Source organism: Poromitra crassiceps (genome assembly GCF_964638095.1).
Source record: "Poromitra crassiceps genome assembly, chromosome: 6".
Classification (NCBI taxonomy): domain Eukaryota; kingdom Metazoa; phylum Chordata; class Actinopteri; order Beryciformes; family Melamphaidae; genus Poromitra; species Poromitra crassiceps.
In genome coordinates, this window is record NC_139627.1 from 22,793,560 (window position 1) to 22,815,420 (window position 21,861).

Sequence of the window (21,861 nt, forward strand, 5' to 3'; positions counted from 1 at the left end):
GAAATGAAGTCATGATTAGAAGACATATTTCGATTTGAGGTGATGTGTTTCTCAATGAACATGAATGAGAGCTCTGTCGACGTTTTGACCCGGTGAATAACGAGGCTTTTGAGCGTTACACTCTAGATGAAGGGAGAGCCTGGCACGTGTCATATCTATCAGCCGGGTGATGTATAACGGGAGTTTTATCTCTCTTCCTTGAAGCAAGGCATCTCATCCCTCACTCCATGTACACACACACACACACACACACACACACACACACAGATTCCACAGCAAACAACAGACACGTACGCGTGGGCATGCACAAACCGCCCCCCCCGGGGTGAGTGAAATGAATGGCCGGGGCCTGGGAGCGAGAGAGAGCAGGTCTTGGGTTGATTTACTCTCCCGCTGGCTGCCGTAACTCTCTGCATCTCGCTGTGCGCTGGTGATGAAGGCGTGATGAGAGCGGATGCCTTTTTTTCATCTCACTCCCCATCTCGCCTCCGGCTCGTTTGGCCACCGCAAAGCCATGCCACTAAGATCTTGAACATGACTGCCGACGACTGATTTAGCTGAGAATTATGGGCTGTTTTGCCACAGAATCGTTGCACGAGTGAAATACTGTCTCACATTACGGCATGCGTGATTTAGAGGGACAGCAGAGTGATAACCAGCTGTAGGTGTCAGTGAACTGTGCATACTTTAGCCCGACACTATGCTCTATCTATCTATCTATCTATCTATCTATCTATCTATCTATCTATCTATCTATCTATCTATCTATCTATGGGAGTAAGTGGTCTCTGTTTCAATGGGCTCTGTTTGTTTCAATTTTTGTCCCACTGACGATGTCATTGTGACATCATTATTGAGAAATCATCTTATGACATCACTGCTGATGTCATAGGCATTGTGACATTACCAGTGATGTCATAGGCATTGTGACATCATCAGTGACAGTGATGTCATCAGTGATGCGAAGTTGGGCAATTGTGCGGCCGAGCCGTGTGTGGTGAGCCTGCGCAGCGGCCGAGCCTAGTTATACTATAATCTTGCTATTTTCCGCAAACTTTCAACATGAGCTACAGAGGCCATGTTCACATTACAGGCAAATCTGATTTGCTGATAAAGTCATTAATCATCATTATCTTGATTGGTTTCCCAAATCTGATTTGGGAGTGTGTCTGCACTGCCACAAATCTGATTCTCAAGTCGGATCTGTGTGTCCAGACCTAAACAGCCTATCTGCATGGGTTGCTATGGTAATGACGTGGGCGTCAGTAAATACGTACGTTGGTGACGTGGTTTTCCTTTGCAGAAGCATTTGATGACGAGTTGCGAATGACGTTCAAATCAGATTTGGTGGATCTGCGTGTCCGCACTTAAAGCAGCTACGAGCAACTTTTTCGATTGTTATTAAACAGTATAAATTTAATATCAATGCATCGCATCTTACCTCTAATAGTCGACGAGACCAACGCAGAGTAGTCTCGCTTGAACCCCGAGTGAATCGGCCAGTGTAGTCTGTCTGTGGCCAGGGCAGATCAGGAAGTGAAATGAAACGGTTTGCAGCAGCCACTTCGGCCATAACCACAAAATAACTTCCAAAAAACCTGTTAGAATATAACGTGAGATGTTCGCGAGAGTATGCGTGGCTTTCACATTGTTTATGTTATGTTGCTAGGTAGCGCGAACGGGGTAGGCAGGCAGCTGCATTTCACTTCCGGGTTTCACTTCCGCGTTTCACTTCCGGGTAGCCGGGCCGGCAGTAAGGAGAGAGAGAGAGAGAGCCCCCTGTTGACGCGAGTTTAGACAGACACAGACTTAATAATCATCCAAGGGAGCAATCTCCGATTCACATGGCTTTGGTCTCAGTTACTATTATAGGTAAGATGTGATGCATCAATATTGTAATTATACTGTTTAATAACAATCAAAAAAGTTGCTCGTAGCTGCTTTAAGTCACATCAGTCGAAAGCAGATTGGAAACTACCTCCATATGTGGTTTGGGACAAGTGACACAAATCAGACTTGGAGCGTCCAGACTCATAAAACCAATCTGGATAAAGTCATTAATAGGTCACTAAAGTTCACAAATCATATTTGGCCTCCTAGTCTGAACATGGCCTTAGGGAATAGTCAGCTCTGACATGGAATACTTAAAAATAAATCTCCATATTCCTAAGGGTTATATCATTGGTTACACACGGCATTGTCCTTTTCATTTTCAGTGCCCCAGATACTGTATACATTTGCTCACTGGGGATGGGCCTTATTATGACTATATCTTAGAAATAAGCCTATTCTATATCAGGGTTTATCAGTGTGGCACTGTATTTAATCACTGTCAGTCTTGAAAATGATTTTCACATCGCTCTGACAATTATGCCTTCTGAATGGGGAAAACAATGTGTTGTGTTGCAGCTAGTCTCTTAAAATACACACAGGATCATACAGTTTGGTGCGATGATAGCATCTGCCCTGCATGGAGGGGCAAAACATCTCAGGAGGGACTGTGCATCTGACAGCAGCGTTGTCCAGGCTGCCCGGCCTCTCAGGAGGGACTGTGCATCTGACAGCAGCATTGTCCAGGCAGCCCGGCCTCTCAGGAGGGACTGTGCATCTGACAGCAGCGTTGTCCAGGCAGCCCGACCTCTCAGGAGGGACTGTGCATCTGACAGCAGCGTTGTCCAGGCAGCCCGACCTCTCAGGAGGGACTGTGCATGTGACAGCAGCGTTGTCCAGGCAGCCCGACCTCTCAGGAGGGACTGTGCATCTGACAGCATTGTTCAAGCAGCCCGACCTCTCAGGAGGGACTGTGCATCTGACAGCAGCGTTGTCCAGGCAGCCCGACCTCTCAGGAGGGACTGTGCATCTGACAGCAGCGTTGTCCAGGCAGCCCGACCTCTCAGGAGGGACTGTGCATCTGACAGCAGCGTTGTCCAGGCTGCCCGACCTCTCAGGAGGGACTGTGCATCTGACAGCAGCGTTGTCCAGGCTGCCCGGCCTCTCAGGAGGGACTGTGCATCTGACAGCAGCGTTGTCCAGGCAGTCCGGCCTCGCAGGAGGGACTGTGCATGTGACAGCAGCGTTGTCCAGGCTGCCCGACCTCTCAGGAGGGACTGTGCATGTGACAGCAGCGTTGTCCAGGCTGCCCGACCTCTCAGGAGGGACTGTGCATGTGACAGCAGCGTTGTCCAGGCTGCCCGACCTCTCAGGAGGGACTGTGCATGTGACAGCAGCGTTGTCCAGGCTGCCCGGCCTCTCAGGAGGGACTGTGCATCTGACAGCATTGTTCAAGCAGCCCGACCTCTCAGGAGGGACTGTGCATCTGACAGCAGCGTTGTCCAGGCAGCCCGACCTCTCAGGAGGGACTGTGCATCTGACAGCAGCGTTGTCCAGGCAGCCCGACCTCTCAGGAGGGACTGTGCATCTGACAGCAGCGTTGTCCAGGCTGCCCGACCTCTCAGGAGGGACTGTGCATCTGACAGCAGCGTTGTCCAGGCTGCCCGGCCTCTCAGGAGGGACTGTGCATCTGACAGCAGCGTTGTCCAGGCAGTCCGGCCTCTCAGGAGGGACTGTGCATCTGACAGCATTGTTCAAGCACCCCGGCCTCCCTTCTTGTCCTCCTCACTGACAGGGAGGTTACTTGGGATGCACGGCTGGAGTCTGACAGCTGTCTGCTGCCTGGCTTTCGGCTTCACGTCTATCAGGGAAAAGAGGTTTGTGAGCAGATGGAACGTTCTTGGTGCTAGCAGGTGAACAGGGTGATAAAGTGCTGGTAGGTACAGTAGTTGGTTGCAGGTTTGTCTGCCTGCAACCAAAACCGCTGCTATTGTTTTACAGATGTTACTAATTTCGTTTGGCCACCTTACTGCTGGGGTAACATCTGCATATCTAAAAGCCATGGCTATGGTAGCTGTCCTCAACTCTAGAGTAACTGGAGTCCTGGACAGATAGTGTTGTGAGCTGGTGCAACTAGCGACCGTTGTTAGCGTAGCTTCATTGTAAAAGCAGATACCTAGCTATAGGTAGCTAAGCTAACTGCCACCTATGACCTATCTGTCCAAAAGATAACTTGCCAACTCTGCATTGATCTTCATCTCCTTCAATACTCTCCAACATGGTGAAAGTCAGTTCCACTGATATTTTGGAACCAGTAGCGTAGCCAGACTCGGCTCATTGGGTGTGCCACAGAAAGCCAGGGTGTGCCGGTGGGCGGACCATTTGGTGGCGGCCATGAGGCCGCCGCCAAATTTTTTTTGGGTCTTTTCAAACCAGATTTAGAGGAATATTTGTGTGTTGTTTGCTCCTTTTCGCACTCATTATTAGCAGGTAGAAGCAGTCAATTAAATTGTATTTTTTGGCAACATGTAAAACCACTTTGTTTAGTATCTCAAAAAAGTCTCACCTACTTTTTCCAATGAGTGTTCTAGTCGGGAAAGAACGCAAATTTGGTTGGCATGTTCGTCTACTGCAGAGAGATCTGTAGCGTCAGTGTCCTCTGGCCACAAACCTCCGGTGTGTTGTTGGCTGCGTTCCCCGCTGTTAACGTCATTGTTTCGGCTGCATCATCTTCTTCATCATCCTCTGTCTGTTCTCCACTGTACACCACCAATACAGGTGCGGGAACGGGTGCACTTACAATCCGCACTTGTTGAGGGGGAGGGTGAGACGAGTCATCTTCTTCCTCGTTTCTTGCCTTTGCCGAAAAAGCTTAAAAGCGAGCTTTGTTTCATGTCTTCCAGATTTGGCGCTGCTGCTGCTGCTGCTGCTGCTGTGCGTGCATTTGTTTACTTTACGTGGACGACAGCTTAACTAGTTTCCCATGATGCTCCGGGGCACATAGGGCAGCGGACAGTTGGACACAGTGCATGACAGCGTTGACATGTGTTTTGCAGACAAAACAAAACACTTTTTTTACCCCATTTTTTTGGGTGCGCCAGTGGCCTGTCTGGGTGGCATTTGCACCCGTGGCTACGCACATGTTTGGAACCAGCATTCTGCTTGGTTGCATTTTGCCTCGCTGCACTTCCGTTTTGTACTGTTCTGGCAACCTTTCAACCTCTCAATCTTGTTGAGAGAAGGAGTCAACTTTGAAAGTTTTGTGAAATACAAAGTGTCTTCGAAACAGCATTGAGTGAGTGCTCTGTGCAGAGAAAGCTGGACATATCAAAGATGGCAGAAACCATTTACCCAAACAGCCACTAAGAAGAAAGCATCTAGTTTACCGGCATCACCTTCCATGAGTTCTGAGTCTTCAGAATAATGCTAAAACAATAATAATTAACAATCATTCAAACATTGACCTCTTCTTGTTATTTGGGGCTGCCAGCATGTGAAGGGTCCTAAAGGAGCTTTAAGTTTAGTTGAAGGGATTACTGTACAAGTTCCTCTCTGTGTTGAGAAATCTCTACGACCCCTGGGCTTATGAAATCCTTTTAAAAACTTTGGATAGATTCAAAAATGTTCTAGGCTTTATAACTCCACAGTAGGCTACTGTACTGTAGGCTACAGGGTGGAATTTATGTGTTGCCCCAAATGGCCTTGCCCCTAAAACGATGAAATTCCCACCCTGGTACTCTCTACTCTTGAGGCATTTGGTGCATCTTTTATCCCATCATAACTCCAAATAAACATAATGTTTCCCCCGACTTGTTCACAAACATTACAAATGTAATCAAATCTTTAGTTGTGACTGTCAGCTCACCTAGTACATTTCAAGGTGAAAATTACAATGTAAATGGGGAAGTGTGTGTGGTTGCTACCTACAACAAAAGAGATGGATGCTCTTGAACAATAATGCATACAGTTTTATCTTAATGCAGAGGACGAGGCCAACGTACTACGAGTGTAACAATTCATTCATTTGAATCAATGCACCGTGCGAGCTTAATGGCTATACAGCTACATCAATTCAAACAGATGAATAAACGTGGTATCACATACAAAGAATGAAGAGTAAGGCAGACAACTTGAATGTCACTGATTTACTTTGCAGCAGCACATCAATAAAACGCTATTCTTCAGAGCATCCTACACGCAATCACAAGGTCATAAGGTCAGACGTAGCCTACAACCAATCCAATCAGAACACAGATTCGTCTCCTTAGCCAATAGCCATCAACCAGTCAGTATACATCCCATAATCAACCAGTAAATCATATAGTGTAAAGTATGAACCCCCTAGGATCGATTCACAAATCTTGTATTGCACAAAGGTTGGGAGCAGGGCCGTGCAGAGACCTTAGAGGTACTGTACAGGTGCTCAAATATAAAAAAATGCAGAGCTGCCAAACTTGCAAAAATATTTTTGAGTACCACAATAGTGTAATGCTTATTTCAAATGCTTTTGCACTAATTCGCTTAGTTTGCACATACTGTATCCCATATCAACAATTTATTCAACATAAATATGCTGTTAAGAAATCAATACAATATATTCTTGAGAATTCCTTTAACCTCTTCTACTCCACCTCTACCTGCTAGACACCTTTGTTGTCTCTTTTAGTGGGGACTGTCGAATTTAAGGTAAGATAGCAGGTCAACAGTATATGCCACAAAGAAGTGGCACACATCATCTGAAAGCTGGGAACATGAAGGTTAATTTGAGGTGCAGCTCAGAACTGTGTCAAGGTTTCCTAGTCATAAATCTTTCTGTTTAGAGTCTAAACATTCAACTCATTCAACAAGCCCATACTCTAAACTTTAGAGTATAGGCTTAGAATATTATCATGGAAATATGATGGCCAGCCCCATGCCATACATCCCCTGAATGGCATAGGTCTCTAGTTTGTGATTGTAAAGTTTCATGAGGCTGTCATTATCCTAGAGGTCACAATAGACCTTATACGATTGACGTCACTCACATACTGGCACGCCCACCGCCGCCATATTGTCGACATAACACAGCAGCTCTCAAGTGACAGCCTATGTGGAGCAGCGTTTATAGGAAGCTAGCCGCTGTTAGCGTTACCTGTATCGTTCCAATTGTGTTCGGATGGTGACCTGGGTTAGGCATGGCTGTAGTAATGACAGCAATAAAGTTTGGTTTGTTTCTATCTCTACCGTCCTCAGACGTGAAGGGAGCGAGACTGGGGATACGTCAGCAGCACAGGAGAGGTGTGTGGATAGTTAGTTGAGACAGGTGAAACTTTCTGACAGCTCCTCACAGCAAAGTCTGTTCACCTCGTTCTTTTGTTTATTTATTACAGGCATTAACGGCTGCCATCGGCAGCATACAAATAGCTGTGGGGTTTTTATTGGTGTCATTACCATCGCTATTTTGTAATGGAACAGAAACGACAATAAGGCTGTTACTAGTTGTCAGCTGCAGCGCTGTGTGCGCGCAGCCGGTATGTCAACAATATGGTGCCGTCCAGGGTTAGCGAATAAGGTCTATAGGACATTTTGGGGACTAACATCACACATGAATACAATTAGGCTAATTGAATCCACAAGAGTCTCGGTCTCCTGTCATACCCAATTTATGCAATTCCAAGATTGTTTGGGGACCCAGTATGGGGAATATTCAAATAGAATAGGCAAAAATATCACATATCACTGCATGCAAAAAAAAACATGTTTTCTTTGTAAAAAATAAAAAATAAATTAATAAAAATGCACGGGATTAGCATAAAGTGGGCTTGCCTGTAAACGGAGACTTGTGGGTACCCATAGAACCCATTCTCATTCAGATATCTTGAGGTGAGAGGTCAAGCCAAGGGACCTCTTCGAAAATGGCCATGTCTGTTTTTCCTTCACCAAAATGTATCTTAAATTTGGAACGTTATTTAGCCCCCTTTCCGGCAAGGTAGCAATTGCTTGATAGCAATGGATGTGTTAGCTCTTCTAGTTTCATATGATATCAGGATCTTTGCCCTCGCTTTAAATCTGAGCCTGCTACAGCCTCTGAAAGACAGTCATATCAGCCGCGGACAAAAAGGGCACTTCATTGCACATCAAGCCTGGTTGGGAGAGAACTGCAGTTGCAGCGATGCAAGCTTCTCTCTATATTTTAAAAGTCTAGCTCTTTATTCTGGCACCTAATAATGTGTTGTGTGCGTGTGTGTGTGTTTCTCTCCCTCTGAGTCCCTATGCTTGCCTGTCAGTGTTGCCAGCCCAGTGAGAAATGGATTCATGGAGACCGATCACACCAGCCGCGGTGTGCTGCCTCACGGTGCAGCCACATCTACGCGTCATTTGACGCGGGCTGACGCTTGGCTGTATGGACGCTTGACGCTTGGTGGGCGTGGAAATCCGGAAGCAGGATTGGTGGAAGAGAGGAAGTGGAAGAGGACAGGAAGGGTAGGATAGGTCCTAGGATGAGCTCAATTGGCTAGCTTTGTACTTTGTCAAATTCCACCCCGCCCCCTCTGTTGCCCACTAGTCTGGGCACCTTCCACCCCGCTTTTTGTCATGGGGCGTAAACCACGGAACCAGAATGAACACCGGAAGGCAGTGCGCCAAAAAACATCTGTGTTGCTGTTAGCTTGATGTCTCTTCCATCGATTAATTGTCTGATGCAAAGCTTCTGTATTGGCTTAAAAGATGTGAGATTGTGAATCCGCAATGTTTCTAAAAGAACTTCGGTACGTCCATCTTTTGTTTTGTTGTTTGCCGTTCTGATACTTGGGTCAAATTGTCAAGTTAACGTGAAAGTTGACGAGCTAGCTAGAAACGCTGCCATCCGGTCTAGGGCGGGCTCTAGGCCGGAACCAGTAGGGTGACAAAATCAATTGTGGGTGGGAGCCAGGCTCTTTCTCGCCGAGAAGAGCCTGGTGACGCGAGGTTAGTTGCCCACTGTCGCTTCACAAGCCTGCTACGCTCGCTTGGTCTCCCAGCATGCTTCGCGAGGCGTCGAGCAGCATGTTCCAATACAAAGTGGATGGGCAGCAGCGTCAGCCCGCGTCAAACGACGCGTAGATGTGGCCGGGCCGTCACCACGCCACGCTGAAACGATGCTGCACGCGTGCTGCAGCGATAGCTTCGCCGTCTGGTCTATTTTTTACAGCAATACGCAAGCAGCCAGGCATGAAGTCAATGCAAGTTGTGAGCAGGGGCAGGGCAGCATGAGGCAAAACAAAGCGAGGCGTGGAGCAAAACAGAGTGCTTCTGGTGTGAATGGCAAGGCTGAAGGCTCCTGCTCGACGCTTCCGTAAAGCGCTGCTTCTGAGATGCTTTTGGTGTGTGAACCAAGGGTAAACCCACTCACTTTCCATTTAAGCCATGCCCCCTCCAAGTAGCCTACATACAGATAATTTAGTTGGTTAAACAGAGATAATGGTGTACTTGCTCATCCCTAACAAGACAGCTAACTAACTTTGTAGTGAAATAAAATGTATTTGCATTTTGTTGCTTGCCTGTAGTTTTTATTTTGTTATTTTAGTGATGAAAAATGTTTCATTCAGTTTTTTCATTGGCTATACAAACTGCAAGAAAGGCAACAGCCTGATTAAGCTATTTGTGTGACTGCATGAAACCCATAATAATTTACTTAAATATATATTTCGGTTATCCAGAGAGATTCTTTTTTATTTAGAACACGGCTCTCTCGAATACTCGATTCTGATTGGTCAATCAACAATATTCACCGGTCATTATTTCTCGACAACCGACCGCTGCTCTGCCACACCTGGATTAATCAGTTGGTAAGAGCATTTTGTCCGCAGATGCTACTAATTAGGCCAACCAGTTGCAGCTGTGGTGTCTTGTGTGCCAATTACGAATGAAACCGCTTTGTGTTGAAAACGCTATTAAAAAATCTATTTGAATAATTATTTTTGTCAGATTATTGAATGATTTAGTTGTAGGCCGTGTTCTAAGCGGGATAATGTATACTGAGCCGGTGATTACTGTGGAAATAATGACCTTCAGGTGAATATTAAGCCCTCCGCTGCGCGTCGGGCTAAATCATTCACCTGTCGGTCATTATTTCCACAGTAATCACCGGCTCAGTATACATTATCCCTTACATATACTGTATATAATTTAACCAAAACAATTACAGCCGTGATCCTGCTCTACATGTTGTTGTTTTCACTGCCATACTGTTGGCCTAGTATCTCTGCTGCAACTAGAAGATGCCATGCTTCTGGTGCTACTATTTGAGCAACTTGATGGAAAGCAGCTGATGCACACCCAGCAGCCTGGTGCTTTTGGCTGAGGATACAGAGTGAGCATCGGAGGGAACAGGTGGTGAGGGAGTTCAGTCATGGAGAAACAACTTTAGAATGCAGCTGTGTGCATGACTGCGCCCAATGGTTCTTCAAGATGTCACTGTCCATCCTCCTGATACAGTGGCATTTGCATTTTATAAACATTGAATGAGGCGTTCACAACTACACAGCACTTTGAATATGCACAGCACATCCCTCAGATGAGCCTACAGGCTGCAGATGGGACATGCTGTCCTGCCACCTTCAGATGGCTACAGGTATTTTGTCAACCCAAGGGAAGGTCCTCATACACATCCTACATGCAGCTGTGGATGCTATTGATATAGAAACACCCCTTCCCTTGGCCTATCACAGTACTGGCTGCAGTTCCCTTCTACCCCCACATAACATGATTGTAGGAGCCATTTAGCATGTTTAGTTGTATTGTTATATTTTGTATTTATGGTTCAATTATATTATAGTATTTTCCATCTAATTCCGTTTATATTTTTATAGATGATATATTATTTGGCCACTAGATGGTAGCATATTTATGGTAATATATGACGCAACACTGGTGGTCACATGATGTCAGTCAGGTGGTGTTTTTAATGGGCACAGGTGATTCATTCATAATGTTTGTTTGGAGCATAGGTGGCGGGAGCTGTACGGTTCTTACCGTACACATAAGCAAAAGAAAATCCATTCACGCAGCTATCAGTCAACCCGGATCACTTCTCTTTTGTATTTTCACCAAGGTAAACTAACCAACATCTCTTTTTTCTGTAAAACCTGCAATAAATGGGAACCTTCACCCAAAGATATTCAACTGTTTGGACAATCAATCAATAACCTGTTTTTAATGGACATTGGATACGCATCAAGACCGCTTCTTTCTAACCTATGCATGTGACTGGAACACTTTTAGAAGAACAGATAGTCACTACAATGATGAAAGAATGAAGAAATGTATGTGTAGAAAATGTGTGTAGAAGTAGATACGTGCATAATACATGTGCTAATTGGTATCTATTAAAATCTTTCCATTTTGGATGTAACTTTTAACACATTATTATTGAAGAGATATGTCTCAAACAAATACCAAAAGCCTTGCTACTATATTTTTTGCCATATTAATAAGCTGCCCTCAGAGTGAGAGTGAAGCTTCACTTTGTGAAGCATGTCAGCCTCACTACACAAAACATTTTCTTCCATTTTACTTCACTTAACATTATACAGTACTAGTGGACCCATGGGAGTTAGACACGCCCTGGTCTGGAACACAGTGGTCCCCAAAGCCTCCGGAAATCACTCTGATGGTATCACTTATGCATAGAATTGGTGATGTCACCAGTGATGTCACTCGAGCACTCAATGATGATCATCAGTCATCTGATGATGTCATCAGTAATGATGACGTTATGTCATCATTGCTCGAGTGACATCACATCATTAGGTAATTAGGGCAATGAATCATCCCTAATTACCTAATAAAAAAATCAGGCTCCCATTACTGTAGGTCACCCGCACTTTCAGATTCAGATTCAGATTCATTTATTTAGAAGATGGGACATTGCACATTAATGGACAGTACAGCCGTACAGTAAATATGCCAGGTTTTAGCCCAAGGGCTAGTTTCCACCTGTAGTCCCATGGCAGGTTGATGCAATCTTGAAAAGAAAAAAAAAAATTAATAATACAAAAAATGAATAGTATAAAAGGTTAGTAAAACACAAGGTGAGTAAAACACACAGAGCATGCAGCAAAACATGACAGACAATATGCTAAAAATGATCACATTGTTGGTTTGATCTGAGCCACAATTTCAATTGGCCTTTAAAGGTGGCGAGACTAGGGCATTCTCTAATAAAGAGTGGTAGATTATTCCAGAGGGTGCTTCCCATGTAGGATAAGGTCCTCTGGCTTGCTGAAAGATTCGGCCTGATCAAATGTAAAGTGGCAAACTGTAGCTGTGGCCAAACAATTCTGCTCACACACAGCCACTTCTCATTGTTATGATTATAAGATACATACAAGAACACCACTCTGCAACATGCCTGTCAGAGAGCCGACCGTGCTCCCCCCTCAGCTTATACACTTCTTATTTCTATTAGAGGCCTTTTGTAACTTGGGCAGCATTTAAAAGAGGGAGATTTGTGGAGCTTTCCGCAACTCATCACCCTCAGAACTCAATAATCCTTGTTTATCCAGTGAGTACACTTGGCACAACCTCCCACCGGCCGGGTTGCAATGCTACTGTAAGGCTGGAGCTGGAACATTATAGACGGATATGTTTTTTTTTTTTTTTTTTTCCATTTTTTTTTTTTTTTTTTTTTAAATATTTTATTTAGCAATTTAGATTTTTTAGAACACAGAAAAACAAACCAAAAACAAACACAGATACAGTAAAAGAAAAGAAAGAAAAAACATACATACACTAGTACCACCAGTTACAGCTTGTAAATATACATAAATTATGCTTGCAAATATATATACAGTACATATATACAAATGAGTGGGATCCCACGCGAGGGAGGAAGACCGGCCGGGCGAGTCACCCCTCACCCCTAACCTCGTCAAGGTAGGCCAGAAACGGGTCCCAAATAGTTTGAAATCTCCCAGGTGAGTTGGTCCTCAAGAACCTGAGTCTCTCCATTCGTATGATGGAGATCATGTCCGCCAACCACAACTGAAAACAGGGTGGAGTGGGGGACTTCCATTTCTGCAGAATGAGTTTCTTGGCAACAATTGTCCCCTGTGACAGAGACTGCTGCACAGCTGTAGGGAAGTTCAGAGAGGACTCCGAGCAGCCGAAGATGGCGAGTTCTGCCTCCGGCTGAAGGGTTATTTTGTAGGCCTTAGAGTACCAATCAAATATTTTGGCCCAAAATCCGGTCAGTAAAGGGCACGACCAAAAGGCATGAGACAGAGTGCCCTCCGACACCCGACACCTGTCACACAGTGGTGAGACAGACGAGTAAATCTTGTGCAATTTCTGCTTCGAATAGTGAAGACGGTGAGTAACTTTAAATTGGATCAGCTGGTGTCTACTATTAACTGAGCCGAGTTGTATCATAGACAGACTCCTATCCCATATAATGTCAGACAAGTCAATGCCAAGTTCCCCCTGCCACGCTTCTCTAATCCTCTCAGTAGAGGCCGTGGTGCAATTGTCAAACAAACATACAAATCTCGAAATTAGATGCTTGGAGTGAGGAGGGCTCAGCAATACATCAAAAAAACCATGGTCATTTGGGAGTGCTTCAAAGGTACGAATCTTGGATCGAACATAATTTCTGACTTGAAGAAATCTGAGCCAATTCGTGTTCTTTTCATTTTTTAATCCGCCCAAACTGCCACCCCCACGCCTAGTGGTGTCAATTACCCAATTATGCTAATAGGTGTGCCTTTGGAAGCATACGTTGTTGGTGCAGCATCATGAGAGGGATAGAAGCTCTAATTCTCAGCCTGCCACCTATCCCTCATAAGTGAAAAGGCACTTTTCTTCATATGCTCATGCCAAACCATTAAGGCAGCACCATATCCATAGCAGTTAATCTGAAAGCTTTGACAGGTTGAATCGAGACAAGAAACATAATTTACACCATTATTATTTGGTTTAATTTGCGAACACTGTCTCCATATTCAGTCATTTGTGGTCATCCTTTAAGCGGGGACAGCAACGCTATAGGAATCAGTGGATGATGTATTTTGTGTTTTTGGCATAGGCCAATTAGTGCACTTAAGAACCTCACTTGCGGGATAAAAAGAAACGCAGCCTCATAATGGTATTCGCTTATGAATATTCAAGCAAATGGAAGCGCTCTTCTTGCACCTGCACGCATGCACACACACACACACACACACACACACAAACACACACACACACACACACACACACACACACACACAGATACAGAAAAGCGTTCCAACTTTTACATGTGGAGAAACCCTCCTTACCTCCACTTGCTCACAGCTACTCAGTGGACATTACGGTGCTGTTGAGTGCAATCACGGCAATATTTAGTGGTTTCGCCGAGGCCCCCGGAGTGTGCGCGCTCCACCAAGAAAATAAGCCAGCGCACACAGTGGCATTATACGTGCGAAGGTCAGCTTGTTAACCACAGTAATTGGATTTTGCAGCCCTCGCTGGGGCTGCGCCAGGCTTTAGCCCACTTTCTCCTCGCTATCTCAGAAGGCACTTTATCCCCCCTTTGCCTCTGATTTTGATATTGATTAGTCTGTCATTTGGATTCAGAGTAAAGACAACGGCAGACATCAGTCACACTTGCACTCTTTTCTTGAAGCACTCCTGCAAATTGATTCATCGGCATTGATACACATTTGATGAATTGACTTAACGTCTTCGTTCCCAGAAACCAGAAAGTAAAACAGAATCTAGCTCGTCCGTGGAAAGTGTGCCTTCTTTAAAGCTGGAGTGCATACCTTTTGTAGTGCAGACCCTTTGTCTCCCCCTTCTGCCGCTTCTGGCAGTGATAATATGTGCGATTCATGTGGTGTCGAGAAAATTACTTCCCGACACGATTTCCTTTGCTTCGTTGTCACGCAAAAACTGGAAACAGCTGACGTTTAAAGGCTGTGAGCAATAAAATACAACACATATTTGTCGCGTCCGTGTTGTTTACACATTACCACTTAAAAGGTCATGAACAACACACCGAGGAAGAACGAATTGCCAACTCGGGAATGGGACAATGCAATCAGCACTTGAAAGCAGCATTTGTAATAGCCTAGCTGTAGCCTACTCCCTTGTAGGTGTAAACCAGTGGATAAATAGTTTTGAATGTCACACAGGCCCCGCCCCGTAAAATGTCTCGTTTCACTTCAGAATTTGATTTGGTCCCAATTATTTATCCCCATTCAAGTTAGCAGAAGGCTACCTGGAAATTACCTGGGCGGAAGTCTCTTCTGCGCATGCTCAAGGCCAGTGCAGGAATGTCTGGATCACAACAGAATGGAAAACTCTGTACTGTGGAATACAGAGAGAGTTAGCTGGTGCTGATAGGCTTAATCAGCATTGTGGGAACCTGTTCGACGTTATTTATATGTAAAAGTTATGCACTCCAGCTTTAAACCCTCTCTAACACTTTAACGTGAACACTAATTGCACCCATTACCATAAACCATCATCAATGTGATGTATTTTTGCAGGTGTAACTATTTTCTAACTTGTATGTTGTTTGAAAGACTATAATCCACAAAGTGCATTTTTTTCTAGCACACTGAAAGGTAGATTTAATCTGTTGCAGGCAGCAAAGAAAGTGATGGAATGGCTGGAAAGAAAATATCAATAATTCACAATGCTGAAATGTGAAAAGTTACAGCCCTGCAACAGAGAGAAAGAGAGAGAGGAATTAGATGTTGCTCGTGGCTGTTTCTGGAAACTTTTGAAAACGATTAATCAAACTCGTACAGTAGCCTAGTTCCATGTGAAGCAACAACAAAAAAGAGGAAAATGTGAACTTTTTCCATTTCTCATTAACCCTTCTGGTAAACCATGAAGAGATTAACTTCATCCTCTGACATTACAGTACACAGTTATCTTGATTATTCCATTTCATAAACAGCCCTATTGAACCTCATTCTTTAAACAGCTGTGCGTTTGATGAATAGCCTATTCATTAGTCCTGCTCCACTCGTTATTAAGTGTTCTGTCAAGCAATCTATGATTTGGAACTTGGAAGAGTGGAAGTTAACGACTTGCTGGACACAATTAGCTGAAATAGATTAAAACCATTTATTTAAAACTACAATGCAACAGTGACATTAAAATAACAATAAATACTGCTACACGAAATTTGAATTGCCCAACACGCATTGGCTCAGATACCTACAAGCCAGGAACTATGTTCGATCAAAGATTCGTGATTTTGTAGTTCTCCCAAACGATGTTTTTTTTGATGTGATGTTAATCCCCCCTCAATCCAGGCATCTTATCTCTAGATTTGTGTGTCTGTTTGATGACTGTATCAGGGCCCCTACTGAATTGATCAGGGAGGCATGGCAGGAGGAACTTGATGTTGACTTGTCTGAAATTATATGGGACAGGAGTCTATCTATAGTCCAGCTCTGTTCAGTTAACAGCAGACACCAACTGATCCAATTTAAGGTCACTCATCGTCTTCATTATTCAAAGTCCAGGTTGCACAAGATCTACCCTTCTGTCTCACCACTATGTGATAGGTGTCGGGTGTCAGAGGGTACATTGTCCCCTGCTTTTTGGTTTTGTCCTTCACTGTCTGGATTCTGGGCCAAAATATTTGATTGGTACTCTAAGGACCTGTGTCCACCTAGCGTCTTTTCATCAGCTCCGGCGTCTTTTTTCAATTGTTTCCAATGGGGAGAGAGCATATGCAGCCGCACACAGACATCTAGAGAAAGTGCGCTGCGTCCAGCGTCTATTTTCACAGCACTCTGGCGTTTTTGTGCGCCTGACTCCCAGCGCTCCCAGCTGAAAATATTTTAACTTTTCAGAAAGACGCTGGTGTTGGGTGCTCCTTTTCTGGCCACTAATCATATGGAAAAACTATCGCAACAGAGACAGAAAGGCTCAATTGTGGGAGCAGATCGGCTAGACACTTAATATGTCTGGTGAGTGTTGAGCTAAATCACTGTATGTGTGTTGTTTGCTAATGTTAGCAAGTCGGCAAAAGAAAATGCTAAATAATTCGCGTTTCCATCCGCTCCTATTATGCGAATTATAGGGCTGCCAATCATCTTGTGTGTGAGGCTGTCTGCCTCTGCTGATCAGCTGCTAGATAGAACAGATAGTAGTGAATTCAATTTCATTCAATTCTAGAAGTGAGTCGCATTATATATCCCAGTCTTCTTCTGTTTACCACGACGGGTATTGTGCTGCGTATTTACCATGGCATTATTTACTGTGTGTAGGTAGCCCTATTGTGTCTTGTTTTGCAGTGATCAAGGCAAACTGTGTGGTTTTTGAATGGAGAGACACCGGAATATCACACTGCACACATCGCATTTTCCTTTTATCGATACACTCGACTTTTCCAACTCTTTCAAGCGTGAAAACTTTTTTGCGATATTTGGAGGTTTTTTGTGAATTTTGCAGCATTTCCACTCAGTTTTTTTAATGCGCAAATTAAAATTTCGCACAAAAACAGGTGGATGGAAACCCGACTAATGATGCCCGCAAAAACCCCAACAACCTGAATCTGGCAGATTACCACTGCAAGCGCTTCAGGTGCTCATACGTGTTGGCCTAATTCCATTTCAGCCGTGGTACAGGAAGCCTCTAACTCAGATCATGTGTCAAGTGACCAAATGAGATGGATGAAGGCCGGGGGTCAGTCCCTCTGCAGGCCAAAACACCAATAACGTCTTATGTAATATACTGAGGGGTCACATCTCCTCTGCTTTCCTTTCCATTGGCAATAATAAGGTAGTGCACTGCACAGCAGAGGAATGAATAACACACAGCTTCCATCTGCACTCATCACAGCAGCGGGCTGGGATTGCTGGGGACACCTCGGCATTCCGAAATGTCGGCACTCCGAAATACCGGCATTCCGACAAAATTCTAACCCTAACCTCGCCATTGCGAAAGAACCCTCCCCCAGACCCTAACCCTAAACCTAACCTCTCCCACCCCCCACGCCTAAGCCTAACCTAACCTCTCGGCGAAACATTTTTTGGAGATAAAAAAGGGCCGCCTCTCCGAAAGCATAGAAGTCAATGATCGGAATGCCGACACTTCGGAATGGCAAGGTGTCCCCGGGATTGCTAGTGAATATTTTGTCTATTGATTTATTCTGACTTGTGTTGTCGTACTATGGATAGATAGACAGACAGACAGACAGACAGACAGACAGACAGACAGACAGATAGGTAGGTAGGTAGATAGACAGACAGACATAGATAGATATAGATATAGTTGGTTAGTTAGTTAGTAGGGATGCACCCGAATCCGGTATTTGGGAAAGCATGCGATGGAAACAGACATTTCTTCTATCCGAAGTTGTTTGTTATTATTCAGGGGGTGGAGTGGGGTGGGGGGCTTTTACATGTGGGTGAGAAAGCACATTTTGGTAATGTAGCCAATATTAAATCAATCTGATGCTTTGAAGGCATAAAGATTGCATTGCAAATTAATAGCAAATACATTTTCCCTATTTAAGGTGACTTCCGGTATAAACCATGCCCTCTGCCGATTTTCTGTCCAAATGCAGATAGCCTACAGACAGATCATTTTGTTGGTTGATACAGATAAAGACATCTCTGTACATCTCTAATAGATGGATAGATAGATATAGATAGATCAAACAAAGTCCATAGCTGCTACCTGCATCATTTTGCAAAATCAGTATCTAAATAACTTTCAAAACAGCTATACCTGTCTTAATATGACATTTCACTGCGCCGTTCTATCATACAGTGAAGATAATGTGAGGTGGGTCACCTCTGGCACGTGGCTGTCTGTTAAAGCCGTGCTGGGACCACTAAGCAGGCAGGCAGACAGAGAGGCTGATAAATGACTAATCCCGTGTGGGCGGAGAGGTGTCTGAGACATAATTGCCATAAAACATTTCTTATCTTGACCCTATAACTATTATTGACGGCAGAGCTCGATGATTAGAAAGCAATTGTGGCGGTTTTGGGATGGAATTTTCTGAAGCTGAGGCCCGGGGCTCTGACTACAGCAGATAAGGAGGCACATAGCCAATGGCACTCATTGGAGACTGGTAAACAGGAAGGGGTAAAACAAAACAGAACACTGTGGACTATATTCCCAGTGTTCCTCAGGTTTGAGCTAAGGCGCGCCTGGCAGATTCCCACCTTGCTGCAGAGCTATGTGCACTAGCTGCAGAGCTATGTGTACTAGCTGCAGAGCTATGTGCACTAGCTGCAGAGCTATGTGTACTAGCTGCAGAGCTATGTGTACTAGCTGCAGAGCTATGTGTACTAGCTGCAGAGCTATGTGTACTAGCTGCAGAGCTATGTGCACTAGCTGCAGAGCTATGTGTACTAGCTGCAGAGCTATGTGCACTAGCTGCAGAGCTATGTGTAGGCCTACTAGCTGCAGAGCTATGTGCACTAGCTGCATAGCTATGTGCACTAGCTGCAGAGCTATGTGTACTAGCTGCAGAGCTATGTGCACTAGCTGCAGAGCTATGTGTAGGTCTACTAGCTGCAGAGCTATGTGTACTAGCTGCAGAGCTATGTGTACTAGCTGCAGAGCTATGTGCACTAGCTGCAGAGCTATGTGTAGGCCTACTAGCTGCAGAGCTATGTGTACTAGCGGCAGAGCTATGTGCACTAGCTGCAGAGCTATGTGTAGGCCTACTAGCTGCAGAGCTATGTGCACTAGCTGCAGAGCTATGTGTACTAGCTGCAGAGCTATGTGCACTAGCTGCAGAGCTATGTGTAGGCCTACTAGCTGCAGAGCTATGTGTAGGTATACTAGCTGCAGAGCTATGTGTAGGCCTACTAGCTGCAGAGCTATGTGCACTAGCTGCAGAGCTATGTGTAGGCCTACTAGCTGCAGAGCTATGTGTAGGCCTACTAGCTGCAGAGCTATGTGTACTAGCTGCAGAGCTATGTGCACTAGCTGCAGAGCTATATGTACTAGCTGCAGAGCTATGTGTACTAGCTGCAGAGCTATGTGTACTAGCTGCAGAGCTATGTGTACTAGCTGCAGAACTATGTGTACTAGCTGCAGAGCTATGTGCACTAGCTGCAGAGCTATGTGTACTAGCTGCAGAGCTATGTGTACTAGCTGCAGAGCTATGTGCACTAGCTGCAGAGCTATGTGCACTAGCTGCAGAGCTATATGTACTAGCTGCAGAACTATGTGTACTAGCTGCAGAGCTATGTGTACTAGCTGCAGAGCTATGTGTACTAGCTGCAGAGCTATGTGCACTAGCTGCAGAGCTATGTGCACTAGCTGCAGAGCTATGTGCACTAGCTGCAGAGCTATGTGTACTAGCTGCAGAGCTATGTGTACTAGCCGGGGAGTTTTTCCCCTCGTGATGGCTTTCAGATTAAACATTAAAGCAGATGGCAGCGAACCTGTTTTCTACACTGTTTGGATCCATGGAAGAGACATTATATATTCCACAGATTGCTCTGTTACCGGTGTGTTTACCAGTCTCCACTCTCCACCCGCTTTGGCCAAACCGTCACGGAGAACTTGTCTTTTTATATTGGAGTGTCTTTGCACCTGAGCCTGAGATCTTTGATTACTGCAAGAGCATCACCGACTGCCAAATGAGCGCTGGTCCACAGTGTTTTGCAGATAGCCTACCTGATTTGAACAAACAAGTGTAGCCAGTCTGAAAATAGAGCGAGAATCCCATGACAACATCAGACAGAGTGAGAAAGCAAAGAGACACAAACAATGCTTATGTGAATAGTCTTGTCAACTCTCGGAGACAGAGGAGAGCCATTCATCATATTTTGTGAATAAAAGCGTTGTCGTACTTATAAATACCGTTCTCTCCAGGGCCGCTGGAAGTCATTTTAAGCAGGGGGTGCTGGGAGGAAGGGACTCTCGGTGGGGCCCGCAAGGGCCCCGCCGAAAAAAATTTGGGCGTTTTTTTTTTACATTTTTTGCCATATTTAGAGGAATATCTCATTTTAAATCAACATTAGGATACTGTTGTGATGTAATTATTCAGTATTTTCTCCTTTTCTCACTCATTCAGAGCAAAGAGGGAGATATATAGCATGATGATAATGCTCTATATCTCCCTATTTGCTCTGAATACAGCAGTTAACATGACACAGACTTAACATGATAGAAATATTATCAGCAAACTTAATGACTAGACTAATTATTCTGATCTGAATGGCATATATCAAGAAACATTGACTCCTCTCTTTGCTGTATAGTGGGAGGTGCATTTTTGAGTAGGCTATTAAAATAGCATGTCAAGTTCACATTTCTTTATTGCCAGATTAAACAATTTGTATTGGTTGTTGGTTGGTTCAACACAACATGTGCGTGCATGCGCGCTTCTTCTTCTTCTCTAGCCTACAAGCATGTAACTTCCTTGATTGTTATTGTTGATAATTCTATTTAAATAGGCTACATTGTCATTTCCCGAACATTCTTAAACAAGAAAGGAACATAGTGCACTGCAAAATATTTTTAATTACATTTGTAATTTTTTTTTTTTTTTTTTTTTGGAAAAAATCTAGGGGGTATTGCAGCACCTGCAGCACCCCTACTTCCCGCAGGCCTGGTTCTCTCCCTCAGGGGCGAGCAGGAGAAAAGTGACTGCAACACAATGACAAGAAAAAGTCTCGGGAAGGCCTTTTACACTATTCAAATGCTGATAAATCAATACAAAAGAATATTCCACACGCCCCACCCCACCCCCTTTCCTGGCACATTAATTATTTAGAAATGCACTTAACCGCATTCAAATTCAACTCAGGCCCGTAAAACAAAAACAAATTGGCGATGAAATGTTATTTTCGCCCAAATGTCACAATCATAAAGGATCGTTCTAACAAGGCCTCAAACATTTGGTGCGATGTAGTCTGGTGAAGTCACTCAATGCTAAACTCAATACCACAGGAGGGGGTGTGTGCATGCGCGTGTGTGTGCGTGCGCGTGTGTGTGCGCCCGCCTGTGTGTGTGTGCGCCCGCCTGTGTGTGTGTGCGCCCGCCTGTGTGTGTGTGCGTGCGTGCACAGGGCGACTGTTTGCTGTAATGGGTGAAATCACTTTG

At 44.6% G+C, this 21,861-nt stretch overlaps 1 protein-coding gene across 1 annotated transcript in view; it reads right to left on the reverse strand.

Moving 5' to 3' along the window:
* The window catches only part of LOC310777804 (vitellogenin-like), a gene marked incomplete at both ends in the record, with an annotated part of 81,210 nt that extends 61,035 nt beyond the window's left edge, over window positions 1-20,175 (reverse strand). The window contains 2 exons of the mRNA XM_083638161.1: window positions 2,512-3,563; window positions 18,963-20,175. Coding sequence (XP_083494287.1) covers window positions 2,512-3,563; window positions 18,963-20,175 — 2,265 coding nt within the window. The remainder of the gene's footprint in view (window positions 1-2,511; window positions 3,564-18,962) is intronic.
* Between the last annotated feature and the right edge of the window lie 1,686 nt (window positions 20,176-21,861).